The 25,718-nt window shown below is 59.0% G+C and overlaps 3 protein-coding genes across 3 annotated transcripts; all 3 read right to left on the bottom strand.

Moving 5' to 3' along the window:
* Window positions 1-6,651: 6,651 nt before the first annotated feature.
* Window positions 6,652-8,405, bottom strand: SLC35A4 (solute carrier family 35 member A4). Its single transcript, XM_063168546.1, has one exon. The coding sequence runs from the start codon at window positions 8,403-8,405 to the stop codon at window positions 7,458-7,460; it is 948 nt and encodes a 315-aa protein (XP_063024616.1). The 3' UTR covers window positions 6,652-7,457.
* Window positions 8,406-8,475: 70 nt separating this feature from the next.
* LOC134424649 (SLC35A4 upstream open reading frame protein) lies at window positions 8,476-9,550 on the bottom strand. Its single transcript, XM_063168547.1, has 3 exons — window positions 9,474-9,550; window positions 9,270-9,368; window positions 8,476-9,108 (listed from the first exon to the last, which is right to left on the bottom strand). The coding sequence occupies exons 1-3, from the start codon at window positions 9,486-9,488 to the stop codon at window positions 8,911-8,913; spliced, it is 312 nt and encodes a 103-aa protein (XP_063024617.1). The 5' UTR covers window positions 9,489-9,550; the 3' UTR covers window positions 8,476-8,910.
* Window positions 9,551-14,469: 4,919 nt separating this feature from the next.
* STING1 (stimulator of interferon response cGAMP interactor 1) lies at window positions 14,470-21,964 on the bottom strand. Its single transcript, XM_063168352.1, has 6 exons — window positions 21,700-21,964; window positions 20,961-21,138; window positions 19,643-19,751; window positions 19,248-19,486; window positions 16,900-17,086; window positions 14,470-14,924 (listed from the first exon to the last, which is right to left on the bottom strand). Exons 1-6 carry the CDS (start codon window positions 21,936-21,938, stop codon window positions 14,731-14,733), a joined length of 1,146 nt encoding a protein of 381 aa, XP_063024422.1. The 5' UTR covers window positions 21,939-21,964; the 3' UTR covers window positions 14,470-14,730.
* Between the last annotated feature and the right edge of the window lie 3,754 nt (window positions 21,965-25,718).

The raw sequence follows: 25,718 nt of genomic DNA, 5'->3' as shown, positions 1-25,718 counted from the left end.
GTGCCATGCTGTGCCATGGCTATGCCATGCTGGCTGTGCCATGCTGTGCCATGGCTGTACCATGCTGTGCTGTGGTTGTGCCATGGTGTGCCAGTCTGTGCCATGCTGTGCCATGCTGGCTGTGCTATGCTGTGCCAATCTGTGCCATGCTGTGCCAGTCTGTGCCATGCTGTGTCATGGCTGTACCATGCTGTGCTGTGGCTGTGCCATGGTGTGCCAGTCTGTGCCATGCTGTGCCATGCTGGCTGTGCTATGCTGTGTCATGGCTGTACCATGCTGTGCTGTGGCTGTGCCATGGTGTGCCAGTCTGTGCCATGCTGTGCCATGCTGGATGTGCCTCTCCTACAGGAGAAGGTTCTGGAGCTGGCCAGGCCCCAGCTGGCCCTGGTTCCCCTTGGCTACAGCGTGTCCCTGCTGCTGTGGGACCCCCGTGGCCCTGGGACACAGCTGCCCTTCCCGAGTGTCATCTGGCAGGTGAGGGCACAGGGACGGCTGGCAGGGACAGGGGACAGCACGACTGTGCAGTGCTGGGCTCCTGGGTCACCCAGCAGAGCCCAGTCCCACCGGGGCAGGGCTGGGATCCCGCCATGGGTCTGGCAACAGCAGCTCCCAGCTTGTCCACAGGTGATTGACACCGTCTTCCAGGAGCTGGAGGCCTTGGGGGACGACACTCAGAGCCTGCAGATGGTCAGCCTGGTGCAGGTAGGGCAGGAGCAGGGCAGGATGGCCTGGCAGGAGGGTGCCATTCCCTTTGTGCCACTGCCCAGCCCCTGCTGTGCCACGAGCACATCTTGCCCTGTGCTGGCATGCAGTGCCCTCATCCAGACCAGGGACTGGGGACCTTTGGCTCCCAGGTGTTCTCACCTCTTTCCAGGACTGCCCACAGAGCAGCTCCTGGGCTCCAGCGGCATGGTGGGACCAGGATCACCCTCTAACCCCTTCCTGCTGCCCCCACAGCTGGGCTCTCCGGGCCAGTCACTGCTCCAGTGTGGCCTTGAGTGGCACAGCAGTGCTGCCAGCTCCTGGCCCTGGGCTGGCTCCTGCCCTTTGGCTCTGGGATGCTGCCAGGGCCTGATAAGCTCCACAGAGGGCTCGGGCGTTCCCAGGGCTCTGCCCTTCCCTGGTGCCAGGGAAAGCTGGGAGTTACCCCAAAATGAGCTTTCTCAACCCTCACCTGGGCATGGCCACAAGCACTCCGGGCCCCTGGTGAGTGTGGGGTGCCAGCAGCCCCTTTTCCTGCCCCTGCCTGATGCAGCTCCCTCATTCCAGGTCAGCAGCCAGGACAAAGCCTGGGACCTGCTCCATCCTGACGGCCGAGCCCTGCAGGTGCTGGATGTGGCACCCCTGGGCCTGTAGGTACCAGGGCTGGGCATGGCTCCTGAGGGCTGGGCAGGGAGCATGGTGCCAGCCTCAGCATGGCAGGGGTGTTTCTCAGAGAGTGCAGGGTGTGGGTGTGACCCTCCCTGCTTGGTCCTGTCTCCCTCTGCTTCCAGGATGGTGGAGGAGGTGACAGAAGTAGCTGTGCCCGATGCCCAGGCTGCCATCAGTGCCTATGCCAGGGGGCTGGGTGCCCTGCCAGCCCTGTTCCAGGGGTGTGCTCAGCATTCCCCCACAGATGGGCACTCAGCTGTGCAGGGGTGAGGATTTGGGGCAGATCCCACAGGCTGGCAAGGGCTGGGCCATGGGGTGCTGGGCTGGCTCTGCTGCAGCCCCAGTCCCACCCCTCACACAGCCCCGGTCCCACCCTCACTCAGCCCCGGTCCCACCCTCACTCAGCCCCGGTCCCACCCCTCACACAGCCCCGATCCCACCCTCACACAGCCCCAGTCCCACCCCTCACACAGCCCAGTCCCACCCCTCACACAGCCCCAATCCCACCCTCACACAGCCCCAGTCCCACCCCTCACACAGCCCAATCCCACCCCTCACACAGCCCCGGTCCCACCCTCACTCAGCCCCAGTCCCACCCCTCACACAGCCCCAGTCCCACCCCTCACACAGCCCCAATCCCACCCCTCACACAGCCCCAGTCCCACCCCTCACACAGCCCCAATCCCACCCTCACACAGCCCCAATCCCACCCTCACACAGCCCCAGTCCCACCCCTCACACAGCCCCAATCCCACCCTCACACAGCCCCAGTCCCACCCCTCACACAGCCCCAGTCCCACCCCTCACACAGCCCCAATCCCACCCTCACACAGCCCCAATCCCACCCTCACACAGCCCCAGTCCCACCCCTCACACAGCCCAGTCCCACCCCTCACACAGCCCCAATCCCACCCTCACACAGCCCCAATCCCACCCTCACACAGCCCCAGTCCCATCCCTCACACAGCCCCAATCCCACCCTCACACAGCCCCAATCCCACCCTCACACAGCCCCAGTCCCACCCCTCACACAGCCCAGTCCCACCCCTCACACAGCCCCAATCCGACCCTCACACAGCCCCAATCCCACCCTCACACAGCCCCAGTCCCATCCCTCACACAGCCCCAATCCCACCCTCACACAGCCCCAGTCCCACCCCTCACACAGCCCAATCCCACCCCTCACACAGCCCCGGTCCCACCCTCACTCAGCCCCGGTTCCACCCCTCACACAGTCCCGGTCCCACCCCTCACACAGCCCCAATCCCACCCTCACACAGCCCCAATCCCACCCCTCACACAGCCCCGGTCCCATCCCTCACACAGCCCCAATCCCACCCCTCACACAGCCCCGGTCCCACCCTCACACAGCCCCGGTCCCACCCTCACTCAGCCCCGGTCCCACCCCTCACACAGCCCCAGTCCCGCCCCTCACACAGCCCCAATCCCATCCTCACACAGCCCCGATCCCACCCTCACACAGCCCCAGTCCCACCCTCACACAGCCCCAGTCCCACCCCTCACACAGCCCCAATCCCACCCTCACACAGCCCCAATCCCACCCTCACACAGCCCCAATCCCATCCCTCACACAGCCCCGGTCCCACCCCTCACACAGCCCCGGTCCCACCCCTCACACAGCCCCAATCCCACCCCTCACACAGCCCCAATCCCACCCCTCACACAGCCCCAATCCCACCCCTCACACAGCCCCAGTCCCACCCCTCACACAGCCCCAATCCCACCCCTCACACAGCCCCAATCCCACCCCTCACACAGCCCCAATCCCATCCCTCACACAGCCCAATCCCATCCTCACACAGCCCCAATCCCACCCTCACACAGCCCCAATCCCACCCTCACACAGCCCCGGTCCCACCCCTCACACAGCCCCAGTCCCACCCTCACACAGCCCCAGTCCCATCCTCACACAGCCCCGATCCCATCCTCACACAGCCCCAATCCCACCCCTCACCCAGCCCCAATCCCACCCCTCACTCAGCCCCAATCCCACCCTCACACAGCCCCAGTCCCACCCTCACACAGCCCCAGTCCCACCCTCACACAGCCCCAATCCCACCCTCACACAGCCCCAGTCCCACCCTCACACAGCCCCGATCCCACCCCTCACACAGCCCCGATCCCACCCTCACACAGCCCCAGTCCCACCCCTCACACAGCCCCAGTCCCACCCCTCACACAGCCCCAGTCCCACCCCTCACACAGCCCCAATCCCACCCTCACACAGCCCCAGTCCCACCCCTCACACAGCCCCGATCCCACCCTCACACAGCCCCAGTCCCACCCCTCACACAGCCCCGGTCCCACCCCTCACACAGCCCCGGTCCCACCCCTCACACAGCCCCAATCCCACCCCTCACACAGCCCCGGTCCCACCCCTCACACAGCCCCAATCCCACCCCTCACACAGCCCCAGTCCCACCCCTCACACAGCCCCAATCCCACCCCTCACACAGCCCCGATCCCACCCTCACACAGCCCCAGTCCCACCCCTCACACAGCCCCGGTCCCACCCCTCACACAGCCCCGGTCCCACCCCTCACACAGCCCCAATCCCACCCCTCACACAGCCCCGGTCCCACCCCTCACACAGCCTCTCTCCCCAGGGCTGGCAGCCTGTTCACTCTCACCGTGGAGCGGGAGCTGGGGGGTGGCAGGCGCCAGCGCTCGGCCCTCAGGATCCTGCTGTCCCCAGGGGCCAGCGGGCCCTGCCCCAGGCCGTACGTACAGGGCTGAGCTCTGCTCCCCCTCCAGCACTCCCTGTGCCTGCTGAGGGCCAGGGAATTCCATCCTTGCAGGTGAAGCAAGGGGACACCCCAGTGGGAGCCATGGCTGGGGCTGCCAAGGGGGTGTCACTGCTCCCTGGGGATATGTGGGGCCAAACCATCCCTGGGTCCCTGCCGGGCCTGGTAAGAGCCAGCCCTCTCCTGGGGTGTCTCCCCACGTGCAGGGAACCTGGAGCTGTCTGCCTGCCCTGGATCGTGGAGCGGCTGCTGGAGGGGAACAGCCTGACGTTCCTGCTGCTGTGTGTGTCACTGCCAGGTACCCCTGGGACTGGGACACTCTCTGGGTGCCCCCTCCCTGAGGATTCCCCCATCCTGCCCCACACCTGGCACTCAGTCCCTGCTGCCTGGGACACCTGCAGTCACTGGAAGCTGACACAGCTCCACTCCTCTCCATGGCACCCCCTGTGCTGGGGGTCCCCATGGCCCCTGCCCAGGGCTCGCTGTTCTCCCAGACACCTCCAGAGAGGAGATCCTGGGAGCTCTGGGACTGGCTCAGAGGGTGAAGGGGCTGGCCAAGACCATCTCTGCCACGCTCTGGGCCCCTGAGGAGGAGATTGCAGCACGCCGCAGGGAGATCCGAGCGCTGCGCGTGGAGCTGCTGGCTGGGCCTGGCCACCCCGAGCACAGAGCAGCTGTGGCCCAGCTGAGGAGAGCCCTGAGGGAGCTGCAGGTGGGGAATGCCCCTGGATCCACAGGACTGGCATGGCACTCGTTCCCTGGGCTGGGTAAGGTGCAGGCTCCTGACCCATCCTGGGGTCAAGGCCCTTGTCCAGCACTGAGGGCAGGGCTGAGGGTGAGATGCATCCCTGGAGCCACACCAGGCCTGGAGCTCTGAAACATCACAATGAGTTCCCCTTTTCCAGGTGCTGAAGAGTCAGAGGTGGGAGAAAAAGCAGGCCAAGGTGCTTGGGACAAGTGAGATGCACCAGCCCAGCGCAGAGGTGGGCAGGGGTCAGGCCAGGCCCCCTCAGCCAGGGACAGTCTGGGAAAGCCCTGATTCAGGGAAAGCTCTGAATCCCAGCTGTGTCCCTGGAACATCTCCTTCTCTGCCAGGAGCAGGTCTCTGCAGGGAATGCAGCTCCAGGCCAGCAGCCTGGGAGCCAGACACCCCTGGAGCCAGCAGAGCCGGAGCGTGGGGCCAGGCACGCATCCCGCAGATGGGTGGAGGACATGTGGGCACAGAGCATGGCTGGACACGGTGGGAAAGGCCTCACTGTCCATCTGAACGTCCTTCATCAGCTTCCCGTGTCACACTCATCCTCCTCCCCTGTCCCCACACTGCAGGATGGGCTGACAGCAGAAGCCAGGGAGGGGACAGCCGAGCTCTGGCCAGCACAGGGCTGCTGGAGGAGCCATCCCAGAGCAAAGTGTCACAGCCACACCCCGGGTGTGACAGCGTGAGTGGGAGCCCGCAGGGTCCCTGCACAGGGCCAGCTCTGCTGCCAGCACTGGTGCCACCGAGCCCCTCTGCTCTCCTGCAGGCAGGGAGGCGGTGCCAGCCGTGCCCACCCCCGGAGGTGCAGCGGGCCCTGGCCAGGGCACGGCGGCAGCGGCTGCGGGCTCAGCACTGCCGGCAGCGCCAGCGGGAGCTCGGGGACAGCTCTGTGCCAGCCCGGGAGCACAGCGGGGAGGTGAGCACAGGCAGAGCCCAGCGCTGCGAGCTCCTAGTGCGGCCCAAGGGAGCAGGGACGCCCCGGAGCTGCCCTGACCGTGTCCCTGCCCCGCAGCGGGACACAGAGCGCTGGCAGCGGGAGGTGACCGCGCTGGGCCTGAGCCTGGAGGCAGCACTGCGGGAGCGGGAGGCGGCCGAGTGGGAGCTGGAGGCTCTGCTGCTCAACCACCACCGGGAGATGCAGGGCTGCAGACAGCACCTGCTGCAGGTGGGCAGGCCGGGCTGGGGACACCTCTCCCGGCTGTGCAGGGCTGCGCCAGGGCTGTGCCAGGGCTGTGCCAGACCGCCCCGGGCACCCCCAGGTGCTCCGGGACCAGCAGCGCCTGGCGGAGGAGCAGCGGGCGGGCCTGGAGCGCCGGTACCGGGAGCGGCTGCAGGAGGCGCTGCGGGAACTCGCCGAGCACAAGCAGCGACTGAGGGACACCCCACGGGACATCCCACCCCGTGGCACCTCACAGAGACCCTGAGGCACGGCCGGGCGTGGGGACAGCTGGCCTGGCACGACTGGGTCCCTGCAGCGAGCCAGCAGCCATGGCAGGGCAGCAGGCAGCCCCAGGCACAGGAGTTATCCCAGACCTCTCTGGCTGTGCTCCCGAGGGAAAGCCTGCTCTGTGCTGGGAACCCGCCTGTGGGAGCACAGCTCAGCCTGCGGGGAGGCAGGCTCTATTCTCCACACTGAATAAAGTGGGTGCTCCTCAGCTGTGAGTGTTGTCAGGCTCAGACACACCCTGGACCCCAAACCTGTCCCAGGGGCACAGCCACCATCCCTCAGGGCGGGCAGACACAGGACAGACACACGGACGCTGTTGAACCGCAGCTTTAATACCCTGGGTGGCCTCTGCCTGCCAGGAACTTGGTACAAATTTGGGGGGGTGTCCCCCTTTTGGGGAGCAGGTGAAGGTTCCCACGTGCCCCAGCCCCTGGCTGTTGTGCAGACACTGTGCCAGGAAGGGGAAATGGGGCCCGAGGACAGCAGGGCTCCAGGCAGGGCCAGCCTGGAAAACCGTGGAGGTGGGAGAGACCCAGGGAAGCAGCACCAGGAATGGCAGGGATCGAGCAGCATCCATGGGAGCTGAAACAGCACCAGTGCCATGCTGGGCTGGCAGGAGGCACTGCCAGGACATTCCCAGGCCACTGTGGTGTGGGGAAGCAGCTTGAGGACAAGGGACACAGAGTCCCAGAATCATTTATGTGGGAAAAGACCTCTGGGATCATGGAGTCAAACCTGTAACCCAACATCACCCTGTCACCTGGATCATGGCATTGAGTGCCATGTCCTGTCCCTAAACACCTCCAGTGATGGTGACTGCACCACCTCACTGGGCAGCCCCTGCCAGTGTTTAATCAACCCTTCTGTGAAGAAATCACTGCTAAGGTCCAACCTGAACCTCCCCTGGCACAAGGGGTTCAGGACCCCCCTAAAGCTGGGCATGGCTGATGCCATGGGAGCCCCATGGCACAGAGCCTGGCTGGACTGAAGCAGGGCAGTTTCCCTGTGGAAACAGGGGCAGGGTGCTCTCTCCCTCAGCACTCCTTGGGGGATCCTTGGAGCTGTGCACCAGGAATGATTCCAGCCCTGAGGAAGGGCTGGGGGAGGAAGGCAGTGACTATGTGACTCCATAGTACAGGTGCACAGCCAGGCCAATGCACGCCACAGCCACGAAGAAGAGGAGGGTGAGCTGCAGGTTGAAGAGGGCAACAGAGAGGAGAGCATTGACCAGGATGGAGCAGGAGATGATGAAGAGCCTGGTGATGTTGCTGCTGTGCTTCATCACCAGGGACATGATGAGGCCATTCAGAGCCTGGCTGAACACAACCAGCAGCACCCACGGGGAGAAGCCCTCCAGGAACCCACCCTCCATGCCAGTCCACAGGGATCCCATCAGGTTGAGCAGCACCCCAAAGAAGTACAGGAAGATGTTCTGCAGGCCGAGGGGCAGCGCCTGGCTCTTCAGGATGGCTTCAGTGTAGACAGCAGAGAGGCCCGAGATGAGGCAGTACACGGAGAGCAGCAGCAGCCCCACGGGGGTGACGTGCAGGCGCGTCCCCGCGGTGTCCCCGTGTCCCCGCAGCCCACCGCAGCTGTAGGCGACACCGGCGGCCAGCAGCAGCAGCAGGGCCAGCCAGCGGCGCGGGCCCAGGCGCCGCCGCAAGAGGAGGCTGTAGAGCAGCGCCGTGCTGACGATCTTCAGGTTACTGAGCACCTGGAAGGTGCTGGGGTCCATGAAGAGCTGCATGTGCACCACCAGGTTGTTGTTGGCGGCGTAGAGCAGGGCGGAGAGGGCGAAGGGCGCGGCGTGGCGCCACGACAGCGCCGCCGGCAGCGGCTCCCGCGCCCCCGGCAGCAGCGACAGCACCGACAGCAACAGCTTGGTCAGCTCCACCAGCACCACCACGGACGTGGAGCTGAAGGGGATGGCCCCATCCACCTTGCACAGGGTCAGCAGGGGGGCGTGGGAGCCGTAGATGGCCACAGAGAGCAGCAGCAGCAGAGCCCACAGCCCCCTGTGGAGCAGCCTGTCAGCAGAGCCAGCAGCGTTCCCAAACGCCCCCATGGCGGGTGGGAGGCAGGGAGTGAGCTGCTGCCAGCAGAGAGGCCACACAGACTCTCACCCTGCAACAAGGAACAGATCAAATACCGAGAATTTAATGAGCCTGATTCAAGCAGGATGTTCCCTGCAACACTGGTGATGCAGCAGGTGAGCAGGGTGCTGTCTCTGGTTAGGAGGAGAACTACAGGCCTTCCTGAGAAGCCACACAAAGCACAGGGCACACGGGTGACCAGGCACAGCAGCCCCTCAGTCCACAGGGAAAGGTCAGGGGAAAAGGCAGCTGGCAGCCCCTCAGTGCTCTCAAGCTGCTGTGGGTTAGTGCAGTGATCACTGCTGCCATGGTGCCCAACAAACACCCATCACCAGCCCCCTGATGTGTGGCAGTGGTGTGGTTCCAGGGAAAAGAAGGGTGCAGGTTCTGTGCCTCCCAGAGCCCTAGGGGTGCTCTGTGCCTGCTACCTAAGGAGCACGGTTCCTGCAGTCCCTGCTGCCTCCGGGCTCCTCCTCGCTAGTCCCGACCTTTTTTCAGTGAATTCACATAGTCCCGAATCGTCTTCTCAACGTTGGGCACGGCATAGTTCTGGGCGGCGTAAATCCCGGTGCAGGTGCCGGCCACGAAGCCCAGGACGGCGGAGAAGCGGAGCTTGGCCACCAGGTATCCCGCCAGGAAACCTTTGAGCAAGGGCGACGCCAGCAGCGATCCGTCCTGAAGGGAGAGCGCAGTGAGGCACCGGGGAGGGGGCGACACAGGACATGCCCCAGGGATGAGTTTTTACCCTGGGATGAGTTTTTACCCTGGGATTTGTTTTTCCCCCCACCAGTCCCTCTCAGAGGGCGCGGCGCGCCCGCCCTCACCCCGCACGTTACCTGCCCCACGCCGGCCTGCACCTCGTCCTCCACCCTGCGCTGCAGGCTCTCCAGCTGCCCCTTCAGGAAGGCGAGGTCCTTCAGCTTAGGCAGCGAGTCCTGCGGGAGACACGGAGGTGATTCCCGCCCCCCGTCCCGCGGGAGGAACCGGCGCGGCCTCCCCGCAGCCCCGGCGGCCCCTCAGCCCCGGCCCGGCCCGCTCACCTTATCGTCCGCCATCTTGGCGCCGCCGCCGCCCGCCGCTGATTGGCTGGCGGGGAGGCACGTGACACCTCCGCCGCTGATTGGTTGTAATGGGGGCAGTGACTCCTCCCGCGCGTCCCTTCCCGCCATGGAGGCGGAACCCGGCGCTGATTGGCTGGAGCGGAGTCACGTGACACCCCCCGTTCACTCACACCGCCCGGCCGGCGCCATCTTGTGGGGGCGGTGGTGGGTCTTGAGGCGCTGCCTGGCTTCAGCTCGGTACCGGCCCCGCCGGGCACCCGCACCTCCGGGCCGGGCTGACAGAGCTCATGGCCGCCCCTAAGCTCCGTCAGGGCTTCCAGGACCCAGCCACCCTGGGGGCAGCATGGATGGAGGTCCCAAGTTCTGCAGTTTCCCTGGGCTGTTACTCCGTGAGGAGTCTGGTCCAGTCCCGCGCTTGGCCAGTGGTTTATGTCTGAAGCTGTGCAACTGAGCCTTTATATGGCTTTGTCCTTCAGGATTAAGAATGGCAACTCAAAAATATTTCTATAAATAAAATAATGATTGAAAGGATTATGCTAAAAGATCTTATTCTGGATTCTTTACCACACAGTGTAGTTAGCTCTAGCTACTAGAGCAGTGCAACACATCTGAAGCAATACTAATAGTAAAGGATATTAAAGGTAGTAAAGTGATTACTGAACAGACATTGATGCTTTTCACCAATCTCAGTGCCTGTGGGAGTCCCTCTGATGGGCACGCCTCAGCTCCTGGGCAGAGTTTCCACATACCCTCCTAGAAATAACAGAATAAGGAAAGAACAAGAATTACTTCAGAGTTCTTTTCCAACGCAGATGATTCTGTGATCATCCAATCCACCCAACAACATAGCCCTGCCAATCCAAAAAATGATTAAAAAGCTGGCAGCTCCCACAAGCCACACCCAGATATGTTTGGAACACTTCAGGGATGGTGACTCCAGCATGGCCTGGGCACCCTGGCACAGTGCTCGACCCTTTCAGCGAAGAACCTTTCCTCAATACCCAGTCCCTGGCACAGTGCTCGACCCTTTCAGTGAAGAACTTCTCCTCAGTATCCAGTCCCTGGCACCCTGGCACAGTGTTTGCCCCCCTCTCAGTGAAGAACTTCTCAATATCCAGTCACTGGCACAGTACTCGACTGTCACTATAGGACATGAAACAGCACGAGAGCACACACTGCTGGTCTCAAGTTGAAGAAAAGGGAAGTTTTTCTGACTCTAACATTTGTAGTTTTCCAAAAGTGACAATGGATTGGAGGGTGAAAGTGCCACCTCTTCAATGACACTGGACAAACCAACAGTCCATCAAATTTCTCCTCCTCCATAAAAGAATGCAACACAATAAGTTATTTACAGAAAGTGTGTGAGAAAGTTCGTTACAAGAATGTAAACATCAGAAAGCTTAGAAAATCTTAAAAAATCAGGGTGACACTCGACCCTTTCAGTGAAGAACTTCTCCTCAATATCCAGTCCCTGGCACAGTGCTCAACCCTCTCAGTGAAGAACTTCTCAATACCCAGTCCCTGGCACAACCTGGGGCTGTCGCACCTCTGGTGAGAGCCCAGAGCCCCTTGGAGCTGTGGTGGGGCCACGCTCCAGCTGACACAGCTGCTGAAGGTTCCAGTGAAACCCTGACTGCAGCATGGAAAACAGGCCCTGCAGAACTGCAGGCCCAGCTGAGCGACTGTGGGGAATGTTGGTTTCAGAGGCTTGGCACAGTTTAATTAAAGCCTGTGGTGCTGGGGGTTATGTGTGTGATACTCTCGAGGCAGCTCCGTGAAGCCTTCTGGGCTGCTGCTCTCCGAGTTAATTTTGATACATTCCCAGTGTATGTTACACTGCTCCCCCTGAGCTCTGGGAAAAGGAAAAAAAGGGACTCGGAAGCAATGCCAGGTGCAGCCCAAAGAAGCAGCATTAATATTGTTATTAATATTAATAGCCAGCTTAAATCCAACCATTGCTGAAGGCTGAGCTGCTGTTTCCTTGCTTTGCAGGATTCCAAACTTTACCCAGAGGCAGGGGTGCATTTAGTGACATTTTCCTCAGCCACCTCAAACCAGCTGCTTTTCAAGCAGGATTTTTACTTCATGAAAGGATGAAATTAAATGAAATCATAAAATAAAATAAAATAAAATAAAATAAAAAAAAATAAAGCGGTGTGAGTGAGGGCAAGGGCCTTTCTTGCAACACAATCACAGCACTTGAAAAGTGCCACTTAGTGCAAGGCTGACTTGGAAAATGTGGGTGTTGGTAAAAAACATGTGAGGGCAGCAGAGCCCTGTGATCAGTCACTGCTGTCACCTCCAGAGAGGTGATCCCATGGCCAGCCTCGCCAGCTGTAATACAACATGGCAGAGAGGAGGTTTATATTGGCTGCTGAGAAGGAATTGCTCCCTGTGAGGGTGGGCAGGCCCGGGCACAGGGTGCCCAGAGCAGCTGGGGCTGCCCCTGGATCCCTGGCAGTGCCCAAGGCCAGGCTGGACAGGGCTTGGAGCAGCCTGGGGTGGTGGAAAGTGTCCCAGCCATGGCAGGGGTGGAATGAAATGAGCTTTAAGGTCCCTTCCACCCCAACCCATTCTGGGATCCCTTGAAGATGAGTTTTTCTAGGTCAGGGTGGGAGCTGAGCCCTCAGGTCACACACCAAGGCTCAGTGCTGTGTGGGGCAGCGTGGATGGGTCACTGCTGCTGGTTCCTGGGATTTCTGGTGGGAAACAGCTGGGATGTGAGGGAGGGCTGGGAGAAGCTCTGTCCTTGCTGTGTCTAAGCTGAGCCAGGCCCCAGCCCTGGCCAGAGGGAGGATGCAGCCATTCTGTGCCTTGCTCAGCAGGATCCTGGCTGTGAACCTCCCTCCCTGCTGCACCTGGGACCTGCTGGGTTGTGGTGGGCCCTGGACCTGCTCAGAACCCCTTGCTGAGGCATTGCTGCTCCCCATGGACCAGGATGGGTCTGCCTCCAAGCTGAGAGCCCTGAGTCAGAGTCAGACCTGCTGTGGGATGCTGTGATTAGCACTAAAACTGAGCTATGGTGCTGTTGGAGAGCTCAAGGGGAAGCTGGTTAGCCTGTGTTGGCCAGCTTAGCAGCAAGCTGCCACTTCTGAGGTTTGATTTTCCTGCCTGTGATCCAGCCCTGCCTCCAGTTCCTGCTGCCAGCAAAGGCTTTCACCTTGGCCCTGGCTGTGCCCTTGAGCTGAGCCTTTGGCTGGCAGCACGGCTGCTGCTGGAACGAGGTTGTGCTGGCAGATTTCCTCTGGGCTTGTGACTGCCTTTCAACCTGTCCCCTTCTAGTATGGCCTGAGCTTATCAGCATCTCCAGCCCAGCTTGGCTGCAGTGATGGGCGAGATAAGAAGTTTCCACGTGAGGAGGGAGCAGGCGATCAAGGAGGGCACAGAGCTGTGCCCCACAGGGAGGGGTTTGAAGGTGTGAGCCCTGGGGGGCTGCAGTGGCTTTGCTGCTCCTGGCTGTTCCTGTATTGCTGAGCTCGACCCTGACACATTTCCTTTGCATCTCAGCAGGTGCCCACAGCATTTGCTCTGTGCCCTTGGGAACGCTGCTCAGGTGACCAGGACCCACGTCCTGCCCACATCCCAGGGCCAGACCCCCACTCAGCTCCCTGCTCTCTACCAGGTCCCTCACCTGCTGTCTTCCTCTCCAGTCAGTCCAGCACCAGAACTTGGCACATCCTGGAGGGCTCAGCAATGATTTCTCATTCCTCTGCAAACCAGCTGCCTCTGTGCAGTGGCCTTTGCTGTCCCAACCCTCCCTTCACAGCCCTTTCATCTGTTTTTGCCATTTTTGCACAGATGCAGTACCCAGAGATTAGGCTGCAGATTAAGGTTTTACTGCATCCCGAAATGGGTTCCAATTCCCAGTCCCAGCAGGACCAACATGCAGCCAAATCTCTCCTAAAGCTCACTGAGAGATCTCCCACCATGTTCTCCCATGTCCATGAAAGGTGGAGTCCTATATATACAGCCCAGGGGAGGCACCTGGAATTCTGTGTCCATTTCTGGCCCCTCTTGACAAGAAAGACAATGAGGGGCTGCAGCATGTCCAGAGAATGGAGCTGGGGAAAGATCTGGGGCACAAGATGAGGAGCAGCTGAGGGGGGACTCAGCCTGGAGAAAAGGAGAATCAGGCAGCACCATCTCCCTCTCTACAACTCCTTAACAGCCAGGTGGGGCTCTGCTCCCAGAGAACAAGGCACAGCACCAGAGGAAAAGGCCTCACACTGCCCCAGGGGAGGTTCACTTTGCACATCAGGAAGAATTTATTCACTGAAAACGTGATCAGGTGTTGGAATGGGCTGTGCAGGACAGTCACTGTCCCCTGGAAATACTAAAAAGCACATGGATGTGGCACCTGGGGACACAGGTTAGTGGTGGCCTTGGCAGTGCTGGGTTAATGGCTGGATTTGATGACCTTAGAGGGCCTTGCCAGCCTTAGTGATTCCAGGGTTCTGTGATTCTAAAAGGAGCTGGGCAGCCCAGGGCAGGAGCAAGGCTGTTGTGTCAGCTCCAGCCTGTGCCTGCCCATCATCTCCCCATCCTGGGTGAGCCTGCTCTGCCACCAACACTTGTGGTCAGGCTGGAGCTCCCCTGCAAGTCCTGCCCAGGCTCCCCGTGCCTGCAGAACTGCCCCATCACTCTGGCCACTGGGGCTGGGTGTGTTTGTGCCAGCATACACAGGCACACTTGTGGCTGGCATTTCCAAAGCCCCATCCAACACCACAACCTATCACAGAATCATGGAATATCCTGGGCTGGAAGGGACCCACATCATCCAGGCCATCTCCTGGCCCTGCAGACACCCCACAATCCCACCCTGTCCCTGATAGCATCACCCAAGTGCTCCTGGAGCTCTGGCAGCCTTAGACCCATGACCATTCCCTGTTCAGTGCCCAACCACCCTCTGAGGGAAAAACCTTTTCCCATCCCACATGGGGCTGCAAATTGTGTCCAAAATTTAAGATACCGCAACTTGTCCCAGAGAGAAAAGTGCTTTATATGGCACAAATTAAAACAGATAAAAAAAACAATACACCCACAGAAGAACATCAGAGCTGTACATAACAAAGAAAATGGGAAGCATGTCACAGGGCTGTGGGCTGAGTCAGCTGCTCCAGTAACCGTGGTGCACAGGAGGCTGGGATGGGAGCTGGGGCTTGCAGCCATGGGTAGCTCCAGGAGGAAGGGGGCTGGGGAAGGGTGAGCCAGGCCCCGGGGGCACTGAGGGGCTGTGTCAGAAGCCATCAGTGCGCAGGGGCTGGGGCAGGTCTGACACACTGATCTGCAGGTTGAGCTCTGCCGAGTCCAGGGCCGTGGATGGGCTGGGTGGGTGGCTCTGCTCCTGCACGGAGATCTCCTCGTGGTGCTCCTGCCGCAGGTGCCACACGATCTCTCGGGACAAAAAGTGGGACTCTGCTTCTTCTGGCTCTGGAACAGAAGAAAGACAAACCTTCCTTCACTGCTTGTCCTCAGGCAGAGCTCTGGGCAGGGAGCAAAGTCTCTGTGAGATGCCCCCAAATGTGCACTATTTCCTGCACAATCAAAATACAGCTTTTACTTCCCACTTTCTGCCTGGCAGAGGGGAAAAGTTCAAACACAAAGTGAGGGGAGGAGTGTAAAATTACAGGCACTATGTGCTGCATTCCCCGTAGTGCTTGTGATGGGAACTGCATCGCTGCACGGAAATGCTTCTCCCCATCAGGGAGAGTTTCCTCTGAAAAAACCGACATTCATTAAAGCAAGATGCTGATTTCATCTGCTGGAGGTGAGGAGATGGGAGATGAAAAGATGATGGGAATGAGGGAGAGCCTCACCCCCTCCCATCCCCTGTCAGCAGGAATGGCACAGAGCCAGCACACACTCATCCCTCTGCTGGGGAGGGCGTGACAGCCCCAGCAACTTCCAGGAACATCAACAGCGAGGGAGCGGCTGCCCTGGAGCCTCTGTTACACTGTTATACCCGGGATCCTCTGTTACACTCCATGCTGGCGGCACACAGCTTGTCTCAGGTCCCCTTGGGGGCTTCAGCTGGGACAACCAGTGCTGCCACCACCTCCCCTGCTCCTCAGACCCACAGCAAGAAGTCCTTAGAATTATGGAATCATGGAATACCCTGAGCTGGAAGAGATCCACAAGGATCATCCAGTCCAGCTCCTGGCCCTGCACAGACACCGTGTCCCAGAGCTTTGTCCAAAGCCCCCTGGAGCTCTGGCAGCCCTGGGGCTGGGCCCATTCCCCGGGGAGCCTGGGCAGTGCCTGACCACCTGCTGGGGCTAGAACCTTTTCCTGATACCCACACTAAATCCCCCTGTTACAGCTCCACTTGTTCCCTCGGCTCCTGTCCCTGGTCCCAGGGAGAAGAGATTGGAGCTGTCCCTCAGCAGGAGCTGCAGCCTCCAGTGAGGTCTGACCTCAGTGTCAGAGCAGCTCAGCAGTTCCTCAGCAGCTCCTCTGGGCCCTTCATCATCCCCATGTCCATCTTTTGGACACTCCCTAACAGCTTTAGATCTTTCTCATATTGTGGTGCCCAGACCTGCCCCAGGCCTCCAGGTGAGGCTGCCCCAGCCCAGAACAGAGTGTGACAATGCCCTCCCTCACCCATCCAGGGATGCCAGGCTCAGTGACATTCCTATTTCATGGGGTATTGGAATAAGGCTCCCAATATTACCAGTTAGATTGTGCCTGGGCCAGTCTGACCCTCGCTGCTGGGCCAAAGGCAGCAACTGCGGTGTATCACCCCAGAGATACCTTGGCTTGCTGGAGATTGCAGCTGGGCACTGAACAAGTCCAGGCTTGTTAGGAACCCCGTTTACCTCAGGAGGAATGGCTTCAGGCGATGGTGAAGAGAAAAAGGAGAGGATTCTGCTGGAGGGTTTAATGTCCAGAGGTTCATTCCATGGTTACAGAGGTCTGAACGTGAGCAACTGCTCCAACAGAATCCCGGCCGCATGGTCTGATCACCTTTTAAGCTCAGGGACAGGGGGAGGGCAGGTACAGGTGAGCCCCAACCAGGTGAGAGGGGCAGGGTCTCAGGGGAAGATGACACCCAGACAGGCCAATGACCTCTGGGCATAGGGGCATCCTTTGAACTTGACCAACCACACGACGCCTTGCTGGAATGTTCAGCCTGATTGACAGGACTCACTCAGCATGGGGGCGAGGGGGAAGGGAGAGAGGCATGGGCACACCTGGGGGAATGACCTGGAAGGCCAAAATGGGACATTACAGCACACCACAACAATGGGGGAATGCAGCCCCTCCCTTCCTCCCATGGCAGCAGAGGCCACCATGGCCCCTGGCTGGGGACATCAGCCGAGCCCTGCTCAGACACTGATCCCTTCGCTCAGGGCTACAGGAGCACAGCCACTGTCCTGGGCACCCCAGCCCCTCTGCCCTCACTCACCCTCGTAGGCAATGAGCCTGTATGTGTCTGCACACTCCTTGGAGCCTCTCAGGATCTCCTCCAGGGTCCTGTAGAACAGCTTGGCCTGCTCCAGGCGCTCCTCCCGGCTGAAGGCAGCACACTCATCCTGGGACATGGCGTACAGGGTCTGCAGGGGGGTGGCGTATTCCACAGCACAGTGCCAGAGCTGCAGGGGTGGGAGGACAAGATATGGGGACAGGAGGACTGGCAAAGGGCTGCTGGGAGACCCTGGCACTGGGCACAGCACTCAGGACCTCTCAGCTCCTTGGCCTGCCTTGCACTGGGAACACTGGGACAGTGTTCTGCCTCATGCAGAGCAGAAAAAGAGTAGCTGGCCTGACAGGTCCAGGTGTCCCCTCTGCCAGGTGGACTCAGGGAGCTGCCTTTGCCCATGGGGGGCAGCCACAGTGCTCCCAAGAGCAGCCTGGAGGGTGATCTTCCCCATGGAATTTGGTCCCTAGGGAGACATCCCTTCCCTGTGATCACACCTTCTTGTGGCTTTCTGCTACACAAAGGAAAGTGGAAGGACAGCAATCTTTGCTCTGTGTGACCAGTGACCAATCTTTGCTCTCTGTGACCAGTGACAGGACCCAGGGAAGGGCTGGAGCTGTGTCAGGGCAGGGTTAGGTTGGATTTCAGGACAAGGTTCTTCCCCCAGAGGGTACTGGGGGCACTGAACGGGGAATGGTCACAGCCCTCAGGCTGCCAGAGCTCCAGGAGCTCTTGGACAATGCTCCCAGGCACAGGGGGGGATTGTTGGTGTGTCTGTGCAGAACCAGGCATTGGACTTGATAATCTTTGTGGGTCCCGTCCGACCCAGCATATTTTGTGATTCCATTATTCTAAGTCTGAGCATCCTAACAGAGAGATGGAGGGCACAGCACAAACATTGGAAAGGTGCAGGCACAGCTGGAAGGAGGCTGAGCAAAGAAACCCAGAGAAATCTGATAAAGCCATAAACATGCCAAGGAGGAGTGGTGTTACCAGTGAGTCTTACACTGGGTAAACTGGAAAGTTGAATGGAGTGAATTAGAAGGAAGAGGGATGTGATCCCAGGTGAATGCAGAGGAGCAGGAAGTTCCCAGCCTTGGCAGGCAGTTCCTGCCCTGGGGCAGGTGCCTTCCATGGGCCCTGCTCACTGTGAGGGACTGAGCAGGAAGCTGAGGAGCAAATATTACTGGAAGGCCAGGTGCAGGCTCAGAGCTGCTGGAGCTCCCAGGGAGCAGAGTGACTCAGCAGCAGCCTGGCAGAAGGAACACAGCATCAGTGTGTGCAGCACAGCAGGAAAAACCCTGGCTGACTGTGCTTCCCCCAGAGCAGGGCACAGAAGCTCAGGGTCCCTGCAGGCTGGGCTTTAAAAACTGCAGCTCAGAGCTCAGCCACTGCCAAAGGGCAAAGCAGGGCACCCAGGTGAGGAGCAGAGCTCTGCCAATGTCTCCATGCACAGCACCAGGGTGTTCCCTCCTCCTGGGGGAAGGGACAGGGGCCAGTCTGCCCAGAGGTGTGGGAGGAGATGAATGCAATGTGAGCTGGAGAGATTTAGGGCTCACCAGCCTAGAAAAGGGTGACTGGGGAAAGGAGGGAGTCAAATAATCACACATACAGATATCTTGGAGCACCCTTCACAACACAAGGAAACATTCACCTGTAGGAAGTGATGCTCTGTAGCCCATGTCTGCTTTTCCCTGCTCAGTTTTCTGCTGTTTTCTGGGCTTCACTCAGCTCCAGGAGGGGCTAAGCTTGCCCACCATCCCTGCAGCTGAGCCTGGGGGAGGCAGCCAGCAGGAAGGGCTACAGGAATGGGATCTCTCCATCTCATAGAAGCCTGGTGAAAGCTGGGAGTTTCTAACAGGAGAGGTGACAGTCTCCTGTGTTGCAGACATCTTTTTGTGAAAGATTTAGGATTTTCCTGCTGAAGCTGAGAAGTTTCAGCAACAAATGTAAACAATGATTATCTGCTGCTGTGGAATGCAACAGGTCCACCTGTGATTGGCCCCTCTTGGATGTTTATAATTAATGGCCAATAAAGAGCTATCTCAGACAGAGTCCGAGAGAGCTGCCTTTGTTATTTATTCTTTTCTATTCTATTTTTGGCTTAGCTAGCCTTCTGAAGAAACCTCTTCCTTTCTATTTCTTTTTAGTGTAGTTATAATGTAATATATATATCATAAAATAATAAATCAAGCCTTCTGAACATGGAGTCAACATTCTTGTCTCTTGCCTCATCCAAAAACCCCTGTGAACACAGTCACACTCCTGTCCTTAGGGCCACTTCTGGGGCCAGCAAAGCTTTTGGGATGATGCTCCCAATGCTGCTCTCAGCATACCTGGTTTTCTTCATCTGTGATTGCATAGAGGCTGTGTTTGTAGACCCTCTTTTTGATGCCAGCCCGGGCCAGGGTGGTTTCAGTAAGTTCTGTCACATACTGGATATTGCTGTCAGCTTTCTCCAGGTCATCATAGGTATCACAGCTCAGGGGGATCAAGATGTGGAGCTTCCAGGTCTTCCTGCACGCTGGCAGGTTGGGATTGGCTCTGCTGAATTCCTCCATGGACTTTTTCACCCCTGGTGGAAGAGAGCATCAGGCAGAGGTGCCTGGTGTGAGTACAGCTGCATTCTGCCTGGCTCCCCATTCCCTGCTAACACTGTAAAAGTGGGAGGATTGTTATTAGCAGCTATTTCTATCTGTAGGCATGGGAATGCAGGGAAACAGCTACGTACGTGGCAGGACTATTTTTAGGTACCCAACATAAAAGGACCAGGCAAGGCCATGAGCAACGTTCTGCTTGGACCTCTCGGACATCTCAGACATCTCCACTGCTGAGGGCTTCTGTGGAGGGAAGGACAGACAGACCAGGGATGACGGCTGCCACCTGGGCCCTGCCACAGTCAGTTCTCCACAGGATTGGAGAACTCCAAAGAGATCTGGAGAGTGAACAGCCCCAGCAGCCCCTTCCCCCACCGTGCAGGGCAGAGCCCCCACACAGCCCCCACAGAGGAGGGAAGTGGGGCTGGAGTGAGCCAGGCATTTCCCTGGCTGCACCTTCCCCTGGGATCCTGTGTCCCAGTGCAACTTGTGCATCTGCCTTGTGTCACAGACATCTTTTCTTAAAAATCCTTTCTTTAGGATTTTTCCCCCTCCTGAGGAGCTGTGGCCTCAGGAACAAAATGTAAACAATGGTTATCTGCTGCTGTGGAATGTAACAGGTGCATCTGTGATTGGTTGTGTGGATGTTTGGATTTACTGACCACTCATGGCAGAGCTGGTCTCGCTCTCTGCTGAGACACAGACCTTTGTTATTCACTCCTTTTCTATTCTTAGCTTAGCCAGCCTTCTGAGAACTTCTCCTTTTATTTCTTTTAGTATAGTTGTAATGTAATATATATATCATAAAATAATAAATCAAGCCTTCTGAACGTGAGGTCAACATTCTCATCTCTCTCTTCACCCTGAAAACCCCTGTGACCACTGTGACAGCCCTGTGCTTCCAGCATGGGAGAGGAGACACCCCAGGGCCTGGTGGTGGGGTTCCCAATGGCCTCTGCCAGCTCTGTCTGTGCATTTGGGTGGAGATGGGTGTCCTGTCCCACAGGCACCTGACAGAAGCACCCTCTGCACCCTGTGTGACCCTTCCAGCAGCGCTGGGGCACAGCAGAGCCCTCCCACTGCTGCAGAGGCACCTGGGGCTTGGCTCTGCTCCCACACCACACTGAGAATTGAGAACACACAGGCTCTGCTTTTCCCTCAAGCACCAGTTTGACTGGCAGATTTAAAATACGCCGTTTTTTTGTGTCAGGGGGGCCATGCCATTCCCTGGAATGGTTGTGCTCATTAGGAGACAGCCTTGCCCTCCTAATGCCAACACTCCTGGCAGCACAGGGCCAGGGAGATCAGCTCTGCAGGGCTGGGCTGAGAGGCTGGACATGCAGAGGCCATGTAGAGCTGGCTGTGTGCCCCCATGGCTGCTCAGGGCTGAAGGGTTCCCCAGGCAGCCAGGGGAAGGGTTCCCAGGGCAGGCTGAGGGTGTGGGAGCCTTACCCGGAGCCCCAGGGCGAGGATGAGGAGCTGGCACAGACTGGCCAGGATGAGGTGGAGGCCAAGTTGCTGCCCATCACCAAAGAGTGCCACGTAGGCTGAGCCACAGACGAGCAGCATGGGCCCATGCCAGTGTGGGGGGAAGCAGGAGCTCAGGGCCCTCCAGAAGCTGCCATGGTGCCTGGGGAGGACAGGGAGACAGGATTCAGGCTGTGGCCACCTACCCACCCTCAGCAGCCATGGCTGGGGCTGCTCCCATCTCCTGGGGGCCACCAACCTTCCAGAGCACTACAGAGCTGTGCGGGACCCTGCTCAGCACACCCCAGTGCCCCCAGGCAGGAGAGAGCTTGGGTGTCCTGGAGCACCCGTGGGACTCAGAGGGAGCAGATGGATGGAATGTCACCCTGGGCAGCAAAGGGAGACAAGAGCCCCTGCCCTCCAGCACTGGGGGGTGGGGAAAGGCTGGAGGACAAGATCTGTTCCACAGGGAAAGGGCACAAGGAGAGGAGACATCCATGGACAGCTGGGAGAACTGGGCAGGTGGGAGAGGGAGCAGGAGATGAGAGGGACGGGAGGGTGACAGAGGGCAGCACGTGCTGCCGGGCACAGCACATCATTGCCGCAGAGGGCACGTGTGGGCACGGAGACAGGAGCAAACCCTGGCACATCCCCAGGGTGCAATGCCCTTGTCCAGGGCGGTCCCAGGAGCGCCGCAGGCGGGCAGCCAGCCCCGCTGCCTCACCTGGACTCCAGGTGGAAGATCTCCTCGGCCAGGTAGCAGGCGCCCTTGAGCAGCTCGCCGGCCTGCAGGGTGGCGAAGTGGAGGGCGAGGCTGCGGGCGGTGGGCACGAGGGGCTGCCCTGCCAGGAGCAGAGCCCCGGCACAGAGCGCCAGCAGCACCAGCACGGCGCGCTGCGCCCGCCCGGCCCGGGCCCGCGGGATCAGCGGGGCACAGCGCGGCCGCCGCGGCTCCCGGGACATCTGCGGGGGTCGGCGGGGTCAGCAGCGGCCCGTCCCCGGTGCCCAGAGCTGCAGCTCGTCCTCAGCGCCCGCGGCAGCACTGTGGGAGCGGATAAGAGCACGTCAGGGATGTGTGCGCCCGGCGCTCGCTGAGCATCCCAAAGCCACAACTCTTCGGGGAGGCTCCCCTGCGCTTCCCGCCTTGGGGCTGTGCCCTGTGCCCACAGGGGCTCGGCAGGACACAGCCCGGCTGTCTCCCCGCTCCCGGACGGTGCCGGCCCGCCCTGCTCCGCAGCCACTCTCTGGCCGCACTCACCGGAGCGGTCTCCAGCCGCCAGCCCCGGATTCCTGCGCTGCGGCTCCGGGCTCTGCGCTCCCGCCGGGGGCTCCTCCAGAGGCTGCTGCGGACACACCGCCGGAATCTCTGCCACGGACGGGCTTCTGGAGCGCGCGTGGAGCTGCCCACAAAAGCGCGCAGAAAAGTGAAAATGAAAGGAGCTCTGGCAGCAGCGGGCAGCCTGCAGAGTGCCAGAGCTCTCCCACGCAGGGCATCCATGAGATCTCCCAGCCCACAGGAAATCCAGGCACTGGTGGCGGTACCGGGTTTCGATATCCATGAGCTTGCACATCCTGGAAAGCCCCAAGGCTGCCAGGACATGGTCTGAGAGGAACTGGAAAGAGGAAGGAAACCAGAATTTATTGAGATCTCATCTTCAAGGGCAGATTTCAAAGATTGCATTGATTCAGCTCAGCAGATTGCCAGGGGCAAAACAGACTCAAGTTCTGTCTGGCAGAAGGTGACTCACAGTGCCCTGGATGCTCCCACCCCACACATTTCCAGGAGATGCCAGGCTGGGAAGCAGTGCCCAGGAGTGCTGGCAACACAGCAGGGGCTTCCTTGGTGGCCAGGGAGGCCCTCAAGACTCCCAGTTCCTTGTTCCAAGCAGTGGAGAGGTGTTTCCATCCTGGAAGAACATGGATTAGGGGACACATATACAAGCCCATAGGAGCAGGTGGGATGCACTCAAGGATGCTGAGGGAGATGGATGATGCCCTGGCAAGGTTCCTCTCTGGTGTCTTTGGAATGTTGTAGCAATCAGGAGGTTCCTGGAGAGTGGGACAAGGAAATCTCACACCCAGCTTTGAGGAGGTGAACTACAGCCTGCTCAATATCACCTCTGACCCTGGGAAAGTGATGGAACAAATCAACAAATCTTCCCAGCAATCTCTAACAAATGCCTGAAGGATGGGACAGGAACAGCCATCAGGGATTTCACACCACATCTGATGGACCCAACTACCTGGAATGGCAAGAAAACTGTCTGTAGGGATGAGAGGAGAACCTCCACTTCAGCCAAGCCCTCAGCATGGTCACCCATGGCCTCTGTGGAGCCAAACTAGGTGGATACAGCTGGGAAAGCGAGTGAGTGTCCAGAACACACTCAGGGTCCCATTGCTTTCTGTCCAGGGACGCCCCTGGGTTCCAGGAGACCCTGACAGTTCCCACAGACCCACATTGCCAGGGTCTCTGGAGCCTGTCACAGGCTTACAGCACAAGGACCTTGATTCAGACATGCCCATGGTTCACATTCAATTAAAATCATAGAATTAAATAATTCTTTTGGTTGGAAGAGACCCTTGAGACCACCAAGTCCAACTTTTTCCCCAGAACTGCCAAGTCCACCACTAACCCATGTCCCCAAGTCTTTTAAATCCCTCCAAGGATGGAGACTCCACCACTGCCCTGGACAGCCTGGGGCCAGTACTTGACAGCCCTTTTGGGTGAAGAAATTTTCCCTAATATCCAGCATAAATTCCTCTAGTAGTGCTGGCTTGAGGCCATTTCTCTTGGTCCTGTCCTCTGTTCCCTGGGAGCAGAGCCCACCTGTCAGGGACCTGTGCAGAGAGAAGGTCCCCCCGAGTCCCCTTTCCTCCAGGCTGAGGCCCCCAAGCTCCCTGAGCTGCTCCTCCTCAGACCTGTGCTCTGCTGCCCTTCTGTGGACACAGCCCCAGCATCCTCAAACCCAGAGAGGGGAGGGAGGGCTGGCAGGGAGCTGCTTGTTTGGGTGGTGCCTTAGAAACCCCAGCAAACCATTTGGCCAGAGTCCCAGCCCTGGGAGGGCCTGTGGGTACAGCCAACATGGTGTTTGCTCCATCAGCACAAAAGCTGGCTAAAACATCAAGTGAATCTCTTCCTTCTCCAGTGCTGGGATAGAGCTTGTCCCATTCCAGCCAGGCTTCACTGACCTTGGCCCTTCAGGGTGGTGGAGGGGCTGCCTGGCTCCCCAGACATCTTCCTGCAGGTCCCCCAGCAGTTGGGGGCTCTCCTGCCCTCAAAGCCTGGCCTGGCTTTCAGTTCTACCCTTAGCACACCAACACCTGCAGTATTTCTGTCTCACTTCTGTTCAGAGCAGAGCTGTGATACCGGTCCAAGAAGTGAGTCTAAACTCCAGGAATGAGCTTTCAGAGAATTTTGGAACCATGCAATGGTTGGGGTGGAAATGGACCTTAAAGTTCATCTCATTCCCAACACATGCTGTGGGCAGGGACAATTTTCCATAGACCAGGTTGCTCCAAGCCCCATCCAACCTGGCCTTGAGCATTTCCAGGGATGGGGCAGGCACAGCTTCTCTGGGCAGCCTGTGCCAGGGCCTCCCCACCCTCACAGGGAAGAATCTCTTCCCAATATCCCATCCAAGACTGATCTCTGGCAGTAGGAAGTCATTTCCCCTTGTCCTGTCACTCCAGGCCCTTGTCCAAAGTCTCCTCCTGCACCAAGCAGGGGCTCTGAGGTCTCCCCTGAGCCTTCTCTTTTCCAGGCTGAGCACTCCCAGCTCTCCCAGCCTGGCTCCAGAGCAGAGGGGCCCCAGCCCTCAAAACATCTCTGTGGCCTCCTGTGGACACCAGGAACATCTGAGCTTGCCTGGGAACAGAGAGCCCAGAGCTGCCCAGTGCCACCCAGTGCCTCTGCACAGCCAACAAGAAGTGGCAGGATTGAAACTGCCCCCATTGTCCTGCCTGGCCTTCCTCTGGCCAACAATTTGCTTTTCCACATCGTGTCTGGATTGACATTCTCTCTGTCCCTGTTTGCTGTTATTTGTGGGATCTCAGCACCTCAGGACTGAGGTGCAGAGTGACCGAGACCACCCTTGGGGGGCTCAGGAGTCCTGGAATGTTGCCAGAAGTGTCTGGTGGCTGGACTTTGATCCTGCACGGGAGACGACACCTGTATGAGGATGGGAGGATTTCACTGGGGTAAATGGTGAAGGGATAAGTCAATTAGAGTGTAAGACACAGGGTTTAGGATTTCTGTACAGGGGGGTCTAAAGAAGTAAGATGGAGGAATTGGGGCGTGTCCTGTCCTTCTTCTCCTTCTTCTTGGCCTCCATCTTCTGTGGTGATGTTGGCACTTTGGGATTGGTTATTACTAGAAGTGCACCGGTTAATAAGGGTAGAAGGTATTGGGGAAAAATTATAAATATTGCATACGTAACTTCGGGTATAAAGATAGGTGACCGCCCCGGGGGCTCTCAGTGTGCTCATGGCTGGCTGCTGAGCAGACCTCTGTCAGGCTGAGAGAAAATCTTTTAGATAAACAATTAATAAACACGGAGACTGAGAAAAGATCAGAAGTCTCTCCTCGTCCTTTGAAGCGCCGGGCTGTCCAAGGCCACCCTGGGCCTTTCCAAGCCACCTAAACAGCCGAGAAACCAACAGTTATTCTCTCAAGCAGAGGGAACAAGAAGTCACACATGATGCTGGAAGATTTTAGATGCATAAAAACCCCACAAGGTACCTCTG

Source organism: Melospiza melodia, chromosome 14 (genome assembly GCF_035770615.1).
Source record: "Melospiza melodia melodia isolate bMelMel2 chromosome 14, bMelMel2.pri, whole genome shotgun sequence".
Classification (NCBI taxonomy): Eukaryota; Metazoa; Chordata; class Aves; order Passeriformes; family Passerellidae; genus Melospiza; species Melospiza melodia.
This window is presented reverse-complemented; position numbering and strand designations above follow the sequence as displayed.